Here is an 18,582-nt window from a genome sequence, read left to right as displayed (position 1 = left end):
TTCCTACACAGTGGCAACATTTTCCCATCTCAAGGGACTATGTCCCGACACAAAATGCCACAGTCCAAGTCTCCCAGGACATCCTCCATTCAGAGCAAGTCCTACAAAATCAGCTAACATCATCAGAAAAGACTGAGACACCCTCAACCTGGATTCGTAAAATACAAAACGCTATACTATTCCTACATAACTCTTTTGGCTCTAATACCTTTCTTGTTTCCTCTGTGCTTCCCTTCAGAGGCCTCTACTGGCGGCAGCTCCAATTAATCTCAATACCACTATGATCAAGATTACAGATGCTGCTTGCCAGACTCCCCAACTCTCAGTCCCCCTATGGGACTCCAATCACAGCTACCCCTGCTATCCAACTGATGCCCTTGTCGGCTTCCATTCCTGCACTTCTAACATTTCGGTTAAAGGTATCTACCCCTCCTTAGAAAAAACCTCTGTGTCTTTAGCATCATCACAAAGACAGCTCCCCTCCCTGGCACAGGCCATGCTCCAAAACCGGCGGGCTCTGGACCTGTTAACGGCTAACAAGGGGGGCACCTGCCTGTTCCTCAGGGAAGAATGTTGTTATTGTATCAATGAATCAAAGATTGTAGAACAAAATGTGGAAGCCTTCATGAAACTACGCAAAGACATGGAAAGGGAAATTGGGGGCTCCAATTCCCCGCTGACATGGTTTCAAAATCCTATAGTGTCATGGCTCCTCCCACTCTTGGGGCCAATACTAATGATGACTTTACTTTTTTTTTTCTTTTTGCTCCTTGCCTCCTGAAATTCACACAGGCTCACATTCAGGAAATGTCTCCTACCACCTTTAACCAACTCCTTCTCCACCCACATTCTCGCATCCCTGCAGAAGACCCTCATAACCAGGCCTGAGCCACCCCCTTGGCTCTCTGCCAGACCAGAGAGCAGTTATGAGGGAGCAGCACCTAGAGAAGGGGTTCTCATAAACGGGCTGGCCCAGGACAAAGAGGAGCGGCGAATGTGCGTGGCGGGGCAAGGGTTGGAAGGTAGTTCCCTCACAATCCCTGGGAACCATCCTTATGTCACATCAAGAGCTGGGTGCTTGATTTGTTGCCCCAGCCCCCCAGGACTAACCCCCTTTCAGGTTTCTCTTGTGGCTGCAGATTACCGACTTGAAGGGGACCCAAGACCATGGGACCCGACCCTGGGAGAGGGTTCAGGCTTACTTGCTCTGTACTGTACCCCACCTTTAAACACTGAGCGCCTACAAAGCCTACGCTTCCCTAGTAAACTTGAAACGTTGGCAACTGCTCTGGGTGACACTGGGAAGAATTGTTTAGTTTGGTTTTCTGCGGGGTTTCTACTCCACGGAGACTTTCCAATTTTTGTCCGACTTCTCCATCTCACATTCTAATTCCTTATGAACCTGGGGCCAGAGTACCCCCCAATCAGTGCTCTTTGGAGTGATCTGTTTACCCTCTGTGGATCAGACCCCAGCAAACTGACCTTCCCAGTTGGGAATCTTCCCCCAGTCGTCTCAAAATGGGTTGCTCAGCTCACCACAGGATAAACAGGCGACTGAAGCATCAATTCTGCTTGAGTCTCCTGAGAAAAAAAAGCCTTCTGTGTTAATGCACGTATGCAGACATATGTGAGATTGTAACAGATTGCTCTGAAATGGGCCTGGCTGTGCCCCTGGCTGTCCCCTCACTGCCTCCTGCCATGAGCATCCACTGGTGCAGGAGCTTGAGCAGAGCTGCCTGCTGGCAGCTACTGAGTCATGGCATCCCGGAAGTTCGAGTCTGAAGACTGAGTGAAAATTCCTAAACATTTTTTCTTTAAACCAAGTTATCAGTCCATTTCTTCTGTCATTGGGAGGATGGGACGGGGGGACTACTCACAGCACCTGGTGGAGATGGTGGTGGCATGAAGTCAGATGGCAAATCTAACTTGTAAAGTGGGGTGTGAGTACAGGGGCTTGCTGTTCTCGTGAGCCTCAACTCTCTTTTTCCTCTCCGCAGTGGAGAGACTACCAAAGGAAAAACACCTTGGGGTCTCCTGCAGGAATTAAGGAAAAAAAGAAGAAACATGGCAGTAGGCCAGAGACAACCACTTCCAGTGGTTGTAAGTCATCTGAAGATGTAAGTCTTGCTCAGCCAGGCATCCTGGGAGAGGGGTGCTCCAGGGGCAGCTCAGTGAGAGGTGAAGAGCATGAAAGAAGTGGGTGAGAACCCTGGGTCTGAGTGCGGCTTTTCCATAGCACTGCTGGGGATCTGATTTGGGGCGACACTGTTTAAGCTCTTTGTCCACCTGTGAGTCAGGGTGCTACATCTCTACTTAAATCTAGGCAGCATCCGTGAGAGGACTGTGCATTCACCCTTCGTGCGGGGCCTGGTGCGCAGTGAGCCTTCAGTACAAGGCGTCGCTATGGACTTCTTGTTCTGGCAATTTCCCTCATCCCCAGCCTCAAGGGGAAGCCAGTCAGTGAGGACACCCTCTCCCTTTAGGGTGGCACAGATGAACCCTGGGTGCTCGGGATTAGGTGACCTCTGAGGTGGGAGTCCGTCTTTGCCACCTGCTTGCTGGGTGATCCCAGGAAAATTCACGTCCCTCCCGGGCCTCAGTTTCCTCACCTGGAAGATGAAGTTGTTGGGCCAGATCAGTGTCCTCCGGACTGATTTGGTAGCTTTGATCATCTCTTGGTTCATGTTGCTTTCTGCCTCAGGTGAGGTGGTGAGTGGCCGTTTAGAAAGATGGCGCAGGCCGTGGTATGGATCCGTCACCCTTGTCTCTAGCATCCATCGTCCAGAGCTGCTCTCTCTTTACTTCTCTGACCTTTTTGTCTTCTCTAAGCCACTTTTCTCTTCCTCCCCATGCTCTTGTTTTTCTCTTTTCACCTCATGTAGATTCAGGACATTCTGCAGGTGCTGGTGTCCGACCTTAACCGCTCCAATGGGGTAGCGCTCCCCCCATTTGACAGGAGGAAGGTGAGGCTGTGCTGAGACCTGCCGCGGACCAGCGCAGCGGTAGACTTGCAGGACTGTCTCAGGATTTGAGAAACTGTGAGGATGCTCAAGGAATCGGCGCATAAATGACAGACAGACACACAAATGACAAACAGACACACTTCAAGAGTGAAGATCTGAATGTAATTTGCTCAAAATCATCATACACTTTTATACCTATTTTAACAATGGATGATTTCATACAATTTAATTTTTTCTCAGCATAAAATACTTTGTAAGGCATAAGACATTTACTTTATTATTCACGTGCATGTGATCGCTGTTCCATGACATGGCACAGTAAACAATCTCCAGGTACTGAATCTACACAATCATTTTTGCCTACACCGAACAGCATTCTTTAAGCTAGCTTTTCTTGATTCGTGTCCCAAAACCACAATGATCAAAAGGCATTAATATTTACCTACTGGCACCTCCTACTTTTAGTAATCACGAGCAATATGTTTTCTACGTAAGCATTTTGATTGGTGTTGTCTTATGTGAGAAGTATTATGATTATAAAACTACCATTGCCACACACTATTTTCTTTATCACGCATTTCCTGAAACTGATTGTACACATATAAGGAAAAAGCAAAGTAAGTGAAAAAGTAGTATGATTATAGACAGGTTGCTAGGTTGCTACTTATTCTGAAACAATGGCTATCTGACTAATGGTAAAACTGCTTTGTCGGTAATTCCATCAGGCTTGTTTGCAGGTGACGTTCTTAGCAGCCTTGTTTCCATCAAAGGAGGGGTTAATTACTGTGGGCTTGTTGCCTAAATTAGGCTTATAGGCATGTGGACCTTGTTTGATCTGAACGCCAAAGTTTATCATAATAAAGCCCCTCGGGGACTGCGCCTGTCTTAGGTCGTCAGGAGTCACAGACATGAGGCTGGCCAGTGCCTTCTTTAGTCTGCCCCCGATCTTACCCGTCATTGACTGTCCAGTCCAGCGCACAGGGGAAGGGGGTCTTACTCACTCTGATGTGTCTGAGTGAAAGCCTCCCTCTTTCCAGTAAGTTCACTGGCCTCCCTCTTTCCAGTCAGTTTACTGGCCTTCCTCTTTCCAGTCAGTTTACTGGCGTTCAGCGGCAGAGGCTGCCGCAGAGACCCCCTCTCTGGCTTGCCCTCTCCCAGCGTGCATGCCCGAGGCTTGTCTGCTTGGGGTACTTGGCCTCTGGCTGATTTTATGTTGCCATCATTAACCCTCGGTGTGTCCACGTCTGCTATTTCACCTGCTTGGTTGATCGTTGTTTTCCTTCCTGCACATCTTTATCATCTTGGAGAAGATACAATACACCGTGAAGGGTGAAAGGTCATTTGGGAAGAGCTTCCAGAGCAGGGGTGTGAGATTTGGGCCTTCCAAGCCTCCAGTGTGAATGCTCAGGGGCCCGTCCTACTGGGAGAGCCTCAAACCCCTGCCCCAAACACAGGGCTTGACATCTGGGCATGTCCTGCAAGGACCAACAGTCCACACTGCAGTTGATTTTCCAAAGTGATGAATTCATTTTAGCTTAGGAGTAGGAAATGCAAGATTAGGAGAAAAGGGGCTTTTGTTACAGGTGCAAGGACTAAGGTGAGTTTTGTAGCAGAACTGCAAGTGCGTGAGGTTCACCAGAGATGAGTGGCTGGGACATCCTCCCCCACTGTCTTTTAAAAATCAACTGGACACTTACCCATCTCCCATGGGCCCTTGGCAGCAGACCCTTTGCTAGGCGGCAAGGTGGGATGTGGCAACTGAGGGAGCAGTTGGCTCTGAAGGGTCTGGAGGCTGGAGGGGGTGGCCTTTGAGACTGATGTGTAGAGGTGGGCAGTGTTCATCCCCGTGGAGAACGGGTGACGTGGGAGTCTCGGGCAGAGGGTGGGTGCAGGAGATGATCAGATTTGGAGCCCAGAGAGCGCTTGGCAAGAAGGTAAGGAGGCTGGGGTGCCCTGGGCTGGGGGATGACCTCTTCCTGATGTGGAAGGGGACACTGAGCTTTGGGTCTCCAGCTGTATTGGGTGGCGTCTCATTGTTACTTCTGTCTGTCCTGGCCCATCAGAATATGGAGGTGACCGGCTCCCTCCAAACAGAGCAACACACCAAGAGCGAGCTGGCCATGAAACTCGGCCAGCTATGGGAGAAGGTGGCAGAGCTGAAGGAGCTGGTAAGGCCTGCGCTAGCTGGGAAGGGCTCGAAGGCCTCCGGGAGGGAGGTCCTTAGGCCAGGACAGAGGTAGCTCCAACTCAGGGCTGGGGGGCACTGATAACTCTGCAGTCCTGCAAGGTCTGTGACCACCTGTGCCCTAGGCTCTGACATGGAGTGGTGGGTTCCTCAGGACTGCAGGTCACCTCCCTGCTGAAGGCATGAGCCAGTAGGGGAGAGACGGGGAGACGTGGAGACATCCTGGTTCCAGACTTGGCCCGGGTCACGCTTCACTGAACAGGGCTGAGCCGCAGCATCCTTCACTTCAGAGAGCACTAGAAAGCAGTTCTGCTGCGGTGAAGGAAGGGGCCTGGGCAGGTGGCAAAGTCCCACAGTGCCTGCCTCAGGAAGAGGGGCCCGCGCCTGTCCCCCGCATCTATGGGCGCAGATCTGTGAGATGACTTGGCAGCAGGAGCCAGCAGCAGCGGTGGTCTCCACTCTGCTGCTCCACCACAAGTCTGTTGTAGCAGTTGCTCCTCAGAACTGCCCTTTTCTGCATGCTTCCTGGGTTATGGGCAGGACCAATGAGGTGCAAGTTCTGAGCTGATTGGTGCTAAGTGGTCCAGTCAGCCAAGGATGAAGATGGTCCAGGGCCTCCCTGGTGGCCTAGATGTTAAGTCTCGGCACCATCACCACTACAGCCTCAGTTTGATCCCTGGTCAGGAGCTGACCCACAGGGCACAGCAGACCTCTCCTGCCTTGCCAGCTGCTCCCCTCAGCAGTGTGTTTCAGTCAGTCTGCCTGTTCTGCTCACTCTACAACTTTGGCCAATACCTCAGTTCTTCTGCACAAAAAAGGAAAAATAGTCCAACCAGACTTGATGTTGGGACACCCTGAAGAGTGATATAAGCCAGGGTTAGAGGGAGCTGAGGGGCTCTGTTCCAACCTCCAAAGAAAGAAGGGGAAGACTCTGTTCCTGGCCTCTGAAGAAAGGAGAACCAGAAGCTGAAAGAAGAAAAGCAGCACCCAGGAGCCAACCTCTGCGGGAGGAAGAGAGGATGAAGACCTCTGTCAGAGACTGGGCCTCCAGTCCTCAGTCTGACATCACCGGAAAGGAGCAAAGGCTCCGGGCCTCATGTTTGAAAGAGCTGTTTGTTGCTGGTGTTGTCCAGCAACTCATAAAGAGCTTTTAACACTTGGTGTCTCTGACACAGGCTGGGATCCCAACTGAAAAGGGTAGTCACAGGGCATTAGGATGGGATGCCAGGATAGGCCGCAGTGGCACCCACCTGCCCGGGCTCTAAGACAAGAGAGCCGCCAAAAAGCCCCAAAGCCAAAACCAAGGGCTGGAGCAATACAGTACCCATACGATAGGGGCCTACAGGCTGGAGCCCATGGAAGGATAGTGCCCAGTAGGGGACTCATCACTGTGGTTCTCAACCATGTGCACAATTGCAAGAGACTTCAGTCTGGGAACAACCACCTTGGGGGCCTCCCCTGGTGGCGCAGCGGTTGAGTGCTGGGCTGTGAAGCTGCTGCCTCTGCTGCCCGCAGCCTCTGCAGCGCCGGTTCCCCGGCTCAATCCCTGGCCGCCAGTGAGGGTCCCACATGGCGGGACAGACCTCTCCTGCCACCCACTGCTCCCCTCAGCAATGTACTTGGGTCCTTCTGCCTGTTCTGCTTCCTGCTCTGGCTCTGGTGAATTCTCTCACCTTCCCGCGCTTCTGACTTTACCTAACGCTTATATGAATAAAAAAAAGAAAAAAGTTCTATTTGCAGAACTTCTAACCTCCTGCAACCCCCTGTGCAGAGTAAGCAGGTGCTCTCAGAGACTCCAGCTCCCTTTAGGGTGGCAGGTGCCAGCACACCAGCAGAGGACCTTACACTACTTCAAAGGAAACTGGCACCCTCTGATCACTGCAGCACAATTTACAGTAGCCAAGCTGTGGAAGGGGTTGTACATAGATAATAGAATACGACTCATCAAGAAACAAAAACTCATGCCATCTGGGGCAACATGGACGGAGCTAATGGAAATAAGCCCAAAGGAGAAAGACAAAAACGTCACTTAGATATGGATATAGAGAAATTAAACAAAGGGCTAGATTAAGCTATACCTTGAGTCTCCCAGGTGGTGCCTGACTACTGGCTGGGGCTGCAGACCAGCCTAGACTTCTTGGCCTGGCAGCACTGGATGGTGGACTGACCCTCTCTAGTTTGACATCAAACTCATTTGATGACAAAGCCTGACTCCTGCTGACTGAGTGCCCCATTGTCTTGTTTCACCTACACCACCACTGGGTCCCCAGCCTCTGCTGTTTACTGGGTCTGAGATGGATCTTGTACTTGATGCTGCATGTAATTTTTTATTTCTTTGTTTTTAGATTCATTTTTAATTTATTTATGCATACGAGAACTGGGGTACAGGCCAGAGGTGCAGAGGCTGAGAGGATTCACCAGACACAGAGTAGGGAGTAGAATAGGCCAATCCACTGAAATCCACTGCTGAGGGGAGTGGTGGGTGAGACAGGAGAGGTCTGCTGCCCCCTGTGGGTTGCTCCCTGGCCAGGAATCAAACTCAGGTCTAAGAAGTGATAGCACTCAGACTTAAACCTTATGTCCCCACAGAGGCCCTGTTTTATTATTATTTTTTACATCTTTTGATATTATTTAAAATAATAGAAGCACTCCTACTGCTCTACTTGCATAATAAACACGCTCCAGCCCTTGGCTCATGTCAGGTTTACACGTGTCTTTGTCACCTTTACTCAGTGTCCATCTCTCATGACAGTGCAAGCTCCATGTCTCCAGGGTCCTCTCTCTGCTGCCATTGTGTCTGCAGGGGAGGCAGCTTGGGGAGGCAGGAGCCAGCCAGGGAGAGGGATGCTGGGAAGTGAAGAGGAGGCAAAGGCAGAGAACACTAGGGAGATGCTCCCTGGTTCACTGAGAAAAGCATTTCTCAAAGTGTGGTTGTGGAATCCTTGAAGTCACCCAGAGCCTGTTACAGGAGCCACGAGGTCAAAACTATTTTCTAAACGTCACTAAGACACCATTGGCTTTTTCACTATTTCGCCATCTGCTGAGGTAAAACTTACTAAAAATGGAGCTTAAATTACTAACTGCAGTTATTCTTCACAACTACTTACCTCAGAAACACAATTCAAAGGCAGTGTCATTTCAAAGTGTCTTGGTTGAAGCATTAAAAATTATCTTCATTATTCTGTCATCCTCAAATCCACATTTTACAGCACCTGATGCGATGACACGCAAGTGCACACACAACACTCCTGTTGCGTCCCCAACTACCATGTGCCAAGGAAAATATTTGCATGAGATGAATTAGACAGTTTTTCTTTTTTTGTAGGTAATTCCATCTGCACATGAAGGAATGAATGACAAAATCTGTGGCTATTTGATTCGGTTAATTAGACAGACATTGTCCTGAAAATGAGTGTGTGCTCCTTTGAGAAAATCAACTGACAATTGCTGACTGAGAGTCACTTCTCCTTGACCAAATATAAGTGCTCAGAAAAAACCAGAATCATGGAAAATTGTGTCCTGTCACTAACTTGACAACTTCCAGTACTACTTTTACTTTTTGGATTTGTGGTGAAAAATAAAATGAATTTTTTAAAATAATTTGATTCCAGTGTAATGAACATTGAAGAGCTTTATAATTTGTGGAACAATATATTACTTTAAAAAAAATCACACATTAAAACTAACTGCAGTTTGTTTTATGCAAGAGAGAACTAAGGAAATGTAACAGAATAAGAAATATTTAATGATATTGTTTCAGGTTTCACTTTGCAAATAACCTGGGAGAAAATACCAGCTGTATAGATTTAATTTAGTATCAAAGTGAAATATTCACAATAATGTGAAAACACTACTCCAACATATTTGTGTGAGGCTGTAGACATTTTTTCATAGACTTCAACCAGAACCACAGCTAAATGCAGAAGGAAACTTGAAAATCCTACTGTCTTCTAACGAGACAGACAAGAAAAAACAATGAGACAGACAAGAAAGACAACTGCAAACATAAAACACGTGAAAGATCCACTCTTCCCATTGCCCTGATTAAAAGAAGTTATTTAACAGGCATTGGTTATTGATTATCTATTAACAGACATTGGATTATTACTATAATTCTAAATGAAACAACTACATGATCAAACTCGCTTTATTCCCAGTGTGGTAAGTATGGGGAGCGATACCTCCTAAACAAGATTATGCTTGGCGTCCTCCCTAATTTGTCATTCTGGACACGGATCCGGAATGGAAAATGACTGAGAATCGCAGACCCAGTGCTGGGGTCACAGACACAGGGTGAGGAAGCTTTGGGTGAGGAGAGGAGGGGCCAGAGCAAAGCCCCAGGGCCCCAGTCTGGTTCTCATAATTCCAGGCCCCAGGGCTGTGTCTAGGGCAGGAAGGTTACTGTTGGGGACACCCCACTGCCCCCTTAGCCTCACTTCTGTCTCCACCACCTGTGCTGGGCCCTGGACACTTGTGACTCCTCCCCAGTTCTCAGTCCCCAGTGCCTGGAGGTTCCCAGAGAACCAGTCAGCATCACTGCCTGCCCAGTTAAGTCTCCACCCACCAGCCTAGGGTTAGAAGCTCCCCAGACCCCAGCAGTGCTGGTCTTGGGGCCCTCAACCCTCCTCCTGCTGCTTCTCTCCAGGGCTCTGGCCCAGACAGACACCTGGGCTGGTGAGTGCAGGGTGGAGGGAAAAGGCTTCTGCAGAGGAAGCTGCTGCCTTAGGGCCCTCTGTCACCCCCGTGGCCCCCTCAGTCCTGGTCCCTTTCTGTCCCCCCACCCTGCCTCCTCCTTTTGTCCCCTGAGTCTTGCCCCCTCTGGACCCGCTGCCCATGTTCAGTCTCTGGAGCTCCCTCCCTCCTGGACACTTTCTCCCCTGCCCCATCTCCCCGGGACTCAGGACCTGCCCCGGGAGGAGGGTCCGCCCGGCTTTCACCCCTCCCCGCTCCCAGGCTCCCCCTCTCTGAGGGTGTTAGAAATGGTGATGTCCCGCCCGGCCTCGGGGAGCCCCGGTGCATCGCGGGGGCTACGTGGACAACACGCAGTTCGGGGTTCGACAGCGACTCCCCGGGCCAGAGCGCGGAGCCGCGGGCCCCGGGGCGGGCGGGCGGGCGGGCGGGGCGGGAGGTCGGGCGAGGAGACGCGGCTCCGCAGACACTGGGCGCGGAGGCTCCAAGCGCTCCTGGAGGCCCCGCGCGGCCGCCGCAGCCAGAGCCGGGCCGGGGAGCAGCGCGGGCCGGGGCGGGTCACCGCTCCCGCCCCACCCCCCGCCCCGAGTCTCGGGGCCCCGTGACCCCCGAGGCCGTGGCCCCTGCCAGGCCCCTTGACCAGGGAAGAGTCCGCGGGACTTTCCCCCTTTAGGTTTTATTTAAGTTTGGGATTATTCAGGGCGGGAGATCGGGTGCGGGCGGAGACCACGGGGTGACTGCAGGGCGGGCTCAGGGTCTCCCACGGTCCAGAGGACTCTGGGCTGCGCCGCGGGGCCCGACGGCGCCTCCTCCGCGGGCACGACCAGCTCCCCACGACGGCGCCGGGGACGCGCCCTGGGCGGGGACCTGCGCGCCTGGACCCGGCGGGCCCGCGGCTCAGCTCCCCGGCGCGAGGGGGAGGGGGAAGGTCGGGCAGAGCAGGACGGGAGCAGCCTGGGGGGCGGGTGCGGGGAGGGGCCCCCAGACTCCTGGGGATGTGGAAGGAGGCGCCGCAGCTCAGAGGTGAGAGGGCTGCGGGGCCTTTGATCTCCCTGAGGCGCGCACCCCGCAGGGCAATGGAATCATGGAGAGAAAGCGCCCCCTTCTGGCCAGAGAGGGAGCTGTCGGCCACGTTTTCCAGCTCTGGGATGGAGACTGGCCTGGAGGCTCCTGCTTTTTCTGAAGGACAGTTAAGGAATCCAGTTTCTCCTGAGAAAGAGGGGAGACCACCCCTGAAATCACCCTTCACTGGATCCTTCTGACCAGCAGCCATCGTAGGAGCAATGAGTTTCTCTCTCGAGATCTTGTTTTTGGTCAGAGAGCATTTTTGGAGATCTTACTCCTGCCTGTCTGTGTCATCACCCTCCACCCAGGTCAGCAACAAAATGCTCAGAGACCTGCATCCCTCCCTGGGCTCTCACCTACTACCCCAGACTCCCAGACCAGGCTGGTTTCTGGGGTTTGTGCCCCTCCCTCCATCTACACTGTTCTCTCCACTGGAGGATGGTCACATGAGGCTGCTTCAGTGTCCATGGAGGGAACAAAAAGCATTCAATTTCCATTTCTTCCTACTCAGGCCCCCCAATCGCCATATGTGACCCATCACCCCATCTCTGAGCATGAGGTCACCCTGAGGTGCTGGGCCTTGGGCTTCTACCCTGATGACATCACCCTGACCTGGCAGCGAGTTGGGGAGGACCTGACCCAGGACACAGAGCTGGTGAACACCAGGCGGGGGGCAGTGGGGACTGGAAACTTCCAGAAGTGGGCAGCTGTGGAGGTGCCTTCTGGAGAGGAGCAGAGATACACATGCCATGTGCAGCATGAGGGGTTGATAGCACCCCTAGTCCTGAGATGGGATAAGGAGGGAAATGTGGGCACAGAGGCTGACTCGGGGCCATCAGAAGCCCTTCTGGAGACCTTCAGAGAGTCAGACCAAGGCCTCAGGTTCAGGGTCTGACCTTCCCTTCCCTTCCAGTGCCACCTCCTCAGTTCTCCATCCTTGCCGTGGTCCTCATTTCCAGCTCGGTTTTCTTTAGAGGTGCTCATTGGACACAAGGTGGCTTCATGTGTGAGGGGGTAGAAGAAGTGCTCAGGTAGGGAAGGGAGTGGGGGATCTTGTCCACTGGGGGCTTTCATGTCCCAGGGAGAACTTGCCCTGCCTGGTTAATGGGAAGTACCATCCACACACACGGGTGTTGCCCAGAGGGCATTTGGTCCAGTCCCCCTTCATCTCCTTTCCTCATTTTTCCCAGTCCTGACCTGGGTCTTTAGTCACAGTTCTGGAAACTTCCCTGTGGTGCAGGATTAGAAGATTCCTTTAGGACTTCAGACCTGACTACTCCCTGGTCTCACCTGATGCTTCTTCCCACAGGAGGACAAGGAGGAAGCTACACTCAGGCTGCAAGTAAGTGTGGTCAAGGCTTTGATCCCTGAGCCCTGGGAATGGTGTAGATGGAGCCCATGGGGGAGTCACTCTCATCAGTTTCTCCTGTGGTCTCATCTCTCACCAAGTTTTGTTGTGTTCTCCCATGGGCAGCCACAGTCCCTGTGCTCTGAAGTGTATCTCCGCCCCTATAGGTGAGACCCTGGAGAATTGCAGTGGGGGTGGGGATTGAGGCAGAGAGGCTGGGACTATGCAATGGGGATGCTTTCAGGAGGACATCTTGGGAATGCAGTGGACCATTGATAATGTTAACACTCGGGTAATGAGTGAGCTGTCAGGGGTGAAGATGCCACCACATCCTAGCAGGGGCCAGGACAGGCGGAGGGGTCCTGCCCAGCTCCTTACACCTCAAGCCAACCATAAACCTCCTCCTCTTCTGCAGGTCCAATGCTTTTTCAGTCCCACTCAGAAGCTCCTTCTCCATGGAACTGTATTTATTGGGGTGTTGTTCTGACACTCTTTACACTGTGTGAAATTTGAATTACTTTATTCTGGGGCTTGATGTTAATTGACTTCCCATCATTTTATATTGTGTACCCTGTCATTCTTGTTACACACACACACACACACGCACACACACACACACACACGCGCACATTCCCCTCTCCTTGGGAACCAGACCCTCACTCAGCACTGGGGTACTCTGACCCTCTGTCTCTGGTCCCCTCAGAGCCTCCCTCTCTGCAGTGTCTCTACTCAGCAGTGCCTGGGCAGCCCCAGGAGTCCCTGCACCTCCTGCCTCTGCCCTTGTGGGCAACCAGCCCCTCACCCTGCATGGCAGTGAGGAGGCGAAGGCCAAGTCCTGAGGTCAGTGACCAATAGAGGAGACAATTTACCTTTTTCTTTTCTTTTCCCCCTCATTGTATTATTCAGTTGAGGTTAGCATTGGTTTACACACTGCATGTGTTCAGAGGCAAGGGTCACATCTCTTCAGATGTTTGTTACCACATCACACCCACCCTAAGGGCACCCATAGTCTTCACTACAGTCCATCGGGCCCTCTTCCTACTTTGTTTCCTACTCTTACCTCCAGCCATAGCTTCAATTCTACAGTCATATATATAGAATATGTTTTGGTTTAGTTTCATCTGTCCCAACTTTGTTTCTTTATATTCCAAATATGAATGAAATCATCTGTATATAACTTTTTCCTTCAAATTTATTTCACTTAGCATAATCCCATCTATATCTATCATGTTGATGCAAATTCAATATTTCATCTTTTTCACAGCTGAGTAGTATTCCATAGTGTGTATAGCTTGTGTTCTTTATCCCCTCATCTGCCGTTGGGCACTTAGATTGTCTCCATAGCTTGGTTATAGTAGACAGTGCCGCAGTGACTGTAGGAGGTGCATATTCCTTGGAATTAGTGTTTTAATTTCTTTGGATAAATACCATGGAATGGGATCCTTGACCATATGACAGGTCTATTTTGAGGAACCTTCATTATTTTTTTCCCCATAGGGGCAGGACCAATGTGCTATCCATAGAAAACAGAGGTACCAAGTTACCGCCCCGCCTAAGGAAAGGTGGGGCTGAGCAGGGATGAGAAGCTAAGGAAGAGGAGGAAGACATGGAGCAAGATGGGGAAAGGAGACTGAGGAGGTGCATGGAGCAGAGAGACATGTGAAGAAGAAACCACGCCTTGCTTCTCACTTGGACTTGTGCCATGGAGTTGGGGACATGGAAAGAGACATGTGAAAGGGATTAAAAACATGGGTGAGAGACTCATGGGGAGGCTGACAATGACCGCTGTTATCTTGTCATGGATTTAGATTTTGTTCTTTTCCTTCCAGACTTGCCTGGCCCCTCCTGACCCTTTCCCATGGGTCTCTACCAGTAGGTGCCTTAGCCTTGTGGCAGGCGTTCGGGCCCCAGTGGGCCTGCTTTGGGCCCAGCCTGTTTGGCTGGGCATTGACCCATGAGGGGACGGGTAACTTTGGGTGCTTCACTTGGGAACTATACTAACTATATTCTTTCTCTTCTTCTCTCTCTATTGCACACTGATTCTCTATTTTATAGTAATTGTATTAAAGTTCTTTTCTATTGAAGGTCTTACACTTTAGTGTATGTTTTGTCTTTATGCAGCTGATGGCAGATCCCATGTAGAGTGTGCAGTTTTGAAGGTCCAGGGAACCCCTCATTCTGCCCACTGACAGGACAAGACATCATTCCCACCCACCATGTGCCAGAGTTCCTTTTTCTCCACACCTTTCAATGGGTCATTCTCACAGATGTGAGGTGGGAACTCACTGTGGTTTTATTTATTTTTTAAAGATTTATTTATTTATTTATACAAGCACTGGGTACAGTAAGAAGCGCAGGAGGGTGAGAGAATTCACCAAAGCCAGAGCAGGGAACAGAATAGGCAGGCTGACGAAGAAATACACTGCTGAGGGGAGCAGCAGGAGGGGCAGGTGAGGTCTGTTGCACCATGTGGGACCCTCGCCTGCGGCCGGGGATCAAACTGGCTTGCAGAGGCTGCTGGCAGCTTTGCAGCCCAGTGCTCAACCGCTGCGCCACCAGGGGAGACCTTCATTGTGGTTTGAATTGGCATTTTTCTGACAGCACATGATGATAAACTTGTATCCATATATCTAATGGCCACATGTGTATCTTTTTTAGAAAAGTACCTATTTAGCTCCTCTCCTCTGTTTTGAGGTATTTTCTTGTTTTGGAGTTCTTTGTAGATCTTGGATATTAAATCCTTATTGGATTGATGATGTACAAATAGTTTCTCTAATTTGATATTGTCTTTTCATTTTAATGATAGTTTCCTTCACTATGTAGCTTTTTAGTCTGATGTGATTCCACTGGTTCCTTTTTGCTTTTGAATCCTTGGAGCACAGAAGACACGATGGGCAGTGAAAATCCTCTGTATGATATTCTCATGATGGACACAGGTCATTACACGTGTCCAACACCCCAAGAATGGACAATACCAGAGTAAACCCAAAGGGAAACCATGACTTTGCAACTATGACGAGCAGGTCCATTACTTGTAACCCACATTTCAGTCTGGTCTTAACACATGATTTGGTCATGATGTGTGAAGAGTTTTATAAGTTGAGGAATGAAGTGTAATTTACTTTAGAAAACATATTTCATGCTCATACAAGGACATTTAAATAACACTCAAGGATACGCATAAGTCATTCCCCTCCACCCCCAACACCCCAATCAGCCAGTATCTGCTCAAAACCTAGCAATTTATCTTTTCTCTTCCAAATATATGTATCTCCATGCTCCTGTCTGGGCAACAGTGTTCGTTTTCCCATCAGTAAAGGAGTTCAGGTCACAGAGTTGGGGGGAAACATTTGCAAATCACGAATCTGACAAAGGACTGTATCTACAAATAATGCCGAAAACTCAATGATCAGAAAGAAATAACCCAATTTTAATAAGGACAAAAATAGTGTAATAAATGAATGGCACCTCATCTGTAAAAATGTACAAAACTTCTATACAAACGGCAACTGTATTCATAGAAAAGTGAAAATATGAACAAATGCTCACTATCACAGTTAAGAACAGTGACACCATCACACCTAGGAGAGACTGAAAATGCAAACTCTGCACAATACCAGGTGCTGTCCAGGGTGTGAACAACAGAAGCCTCATTACATTCATTTTTTTAAATTTTTTTATTTATATAAGAGCTGGGGTACAGGCCCAAGTCGCGGGAGAGTGAAAGGGTTCACCAGAGACCTGATTCACCAGATCTGATGAATCAGGATTCACCAGAGTGGGGAGCAGAACAGACAGATGGACTGAAAGCACTGCTGAGGGAAGCAGCGGACGAGAGAGGAGATGTCTGCCCTGCCAAGTGGGAGTCTTCCTGGCTGGCCAGGAATCGAACCTGCACTGTGAGGCTGCGGACAGCTTCACAGCACTACGTTCAACCCACTGTGCCACCGTGGAGGGCCCTCATCACATTCATTTTAAAAGATGCTTTAGGGGCTGAGAGACACATCAGAGCCCTGGGCACTATTGTTGCCTGGTTGAGAACAAAACGGAACCTGGTAAGAGATGACACCACAGGAGGGACTGATGAGGGTGACTCCCCCATGGAGTCCATTTACACTGTCCCCAGGGGCTCAGGGTCAAACCACTGATCTACACTTACCTAGAGCCTGAGTGTAGCTTCCTCCTTGTCTCCCTGTGGGTAGAAAAATCATGTGAGACCAGGGAGCAGTCAGGTCAGAAGCCTAAAGGAATCTTCTAATCCTGCACCACAGGGAAGTTTCCAGAACTGGGACTAAAGACCCAGGTCAGGACTGGGGAAAAAGAAGAAAGGAGGTGAGGGGGGACTGGAGCAAATGCCCTCTGGGCAACACATGTGTGTGGATGGCACTTCCCAATAAACAGGCAGGGCAAGTTCTGCCTGGGACATGGAAGCCCCCAGTGGACAAGATCCCCCACTCCTTTCCCTACCTGAGTGCTTCCTCCTCCACATCACAGCTGCAGCCACTGCAGCTCCAGGGAGCACAGCTCCAAGGAGAACCAGGCCAGCAATGATGCCCGCGGTGGGGATGGAGGACTGAGGAAGGGGCACTGGAAGGGAAGGGAAGATCATACCCTGAGCCCCAGACCTTATCCTGACTCTCTGAAGGTCTCCAGAAGGGCTCCTGATGGCCCTGAGAACAGCCTCAGTGCCCACATCCTCCTTACCCCATCTCAGGACTTGGGGCTCCAGCAGTCCCTCATGCTGCACATGGCACGTGTATCTCTGCTCCTCTCCAGAAGGCACCACCAGAGCCGCCCACTTCTGGAAGGTTCCATCTCCCCCAGGCCTGGTCTCCACCAGCTCCATCTCCTGGGTCAGGTCCTCCCCATCTCGCTGCCAGGTCAGGGTGATGTCCGCTGGGTAGAAGCCCAGGGCCCAGCACCTCAGGGTGACCTCATCCTCAGAGGTGGGGAGGTGAGTCACATGTGTCCTTGGGGGATCTGAGGTGGTAAATCAGAAAAGTCATTTTGTGTTTCCTCCATGGACACTGAAGAATCCTCATGAGAGCATCCTCACAATGGACAAGACAACTGGTGTGGCAGGAAGAAGCATAAACTGTAAAAAACAGGCTAATCTGGGGAATCTGTGTGATTCTCCTATTCCTAAGAAAGTTCTGGAATGAGGAGGAAAGCCCAGGGTAGGATGAAGCAGAGGGAGTGGAACACAGACTTTTTATTCCTGACCTGGGTGGAAGGTGAATGACACAGAAAAGCAGGAATCACATAACTGAAAATGTTCTCAGACCAGAAACAAGACTGAGAGAGAAACTCGTGGTTCTCAAACAGGCCCCTGGTCAAAAGGACCTGGTGATGTGTGAGGTCAGGGGCTGTCTGTCTTTCTCAGGAGAGACGGGATCCCTTCACTGTCCTTCAGGAGAAGCCGGAGTCTCTGGGAGTCTCTCTAGTGCAGAACATGAAACCCAGGGGAGCCCCCCTCTCGGGACTAGAGAGAGGACTCATTTCCCGCAGTGACTCCAGGCAGGGGGGGGACCGGGAGGCCTCCAGGCCCCTCTTACCCATGCGCTGCAGAGTCTCCTTCCCGTGCTCCAGGAATGTGCGCAGCCACCTCAAGCACCTGCCCTCCGCATAGTTCCTGAATCTCTCTGCCTCACCCTGGGCCTCCCACTCGCGCCGGGTGATCTGAGCAGCCATGTCCGCAGTGGTCCAGGAGCGCAGGTTCTAGTTCAGGGCCAGGTAATCAGCGCCGCGAACTGATCATACCCATGGAGGAGGCGCCCATAGGGCCCCAAGTCGCAGCCAAACATGTTCTGGAAGGTGTGAGAGCCTGTCCCCGCCCCGTCACCCCGGGATCTCCCCGCCCACGCCCCCTCCCGCCGGGAATAAACTAAACAGAATGAAATGGGGTGAAAGTCCCGCGGGCTGTTCCCGGGCAGGTTGCAGAGAAGCCTGGAGGGGGAGACCCTGGGCGACCCCCGTCCGTGGGGATGGGGGTGCTGACCCGGCCCGGACCCGCGCCAGCTCACCGGTCTCGCTCTGGTTGTAGAGGCCGCGCAGGGAGTCCAGGTGCTCTGGGAACCAAGGTATGGGGTCCCTTAGGATCCGAGTCCTCCCGTCCTGCTCCTCCTGCTCCTCCTGCTCCACCTGCCCCGCCCAGGGCGCCCGCGGCTCCGCGCTCTGGCCCGGAGAGTCGCTGTGGAACCACCCGAACTGCGTGTCGTCCACGTAGCCCACGGCCATGAAGCGGGGCTCCCCGAGGCCGGGCCGGGTCATCGCGGTGTAGAAAGTCCTCAGGGAGTGGGGGCCTGGGGGCGGGAGGGGAGACCCTGCCTGTT

At 51.4% G+C, this 18,582-nt stretch overlaps 1 protein-coding gene across 1 annotated transcript in view; it reads right to left on the bottom strand.

Annotated features, from left to right (window-relative positions):
• The window catches only part of LOC311188330 (uncharacterized protein), a gene marked incomplete at both ends in the record, with an annotated part of 140,846 nt that overhangs the window by 109,504 nt on the left and 12,760 nt on the right, over positions 1-18,582 (bottom strand). Inside the window, 4 exon segments of the mRNA XM_084259443.1 lie at positions 16,955-17,230; positions 17,806-17,968; positions 17,972-17,997; positions 18,000-18,318. Coding sequence (XP_084115569.1) covers positions 16,955-17,230; positions 17,806-17,968; positions 17,972-17,997; positions 18,000-18,318 — 784 coding nt within the window.

The sequence above is a fragment of the Talpa europaea genome (genome assembly GCF_964194135.1).
Source record: "Talpa europaea genome assembly, chromosome: 2".
In the NCBI taxonomy this organism is placed as follows: Eukaryota; Metazoa; Chordata; class Mammalia; order Eulipotyphla; family Talpidae; genus Talpa; species Talpa europaea.
Note: the sequence above shows the minus strand (reverse complement) of the source record. Positions and strands in the feature narration are given on the sequence as shown.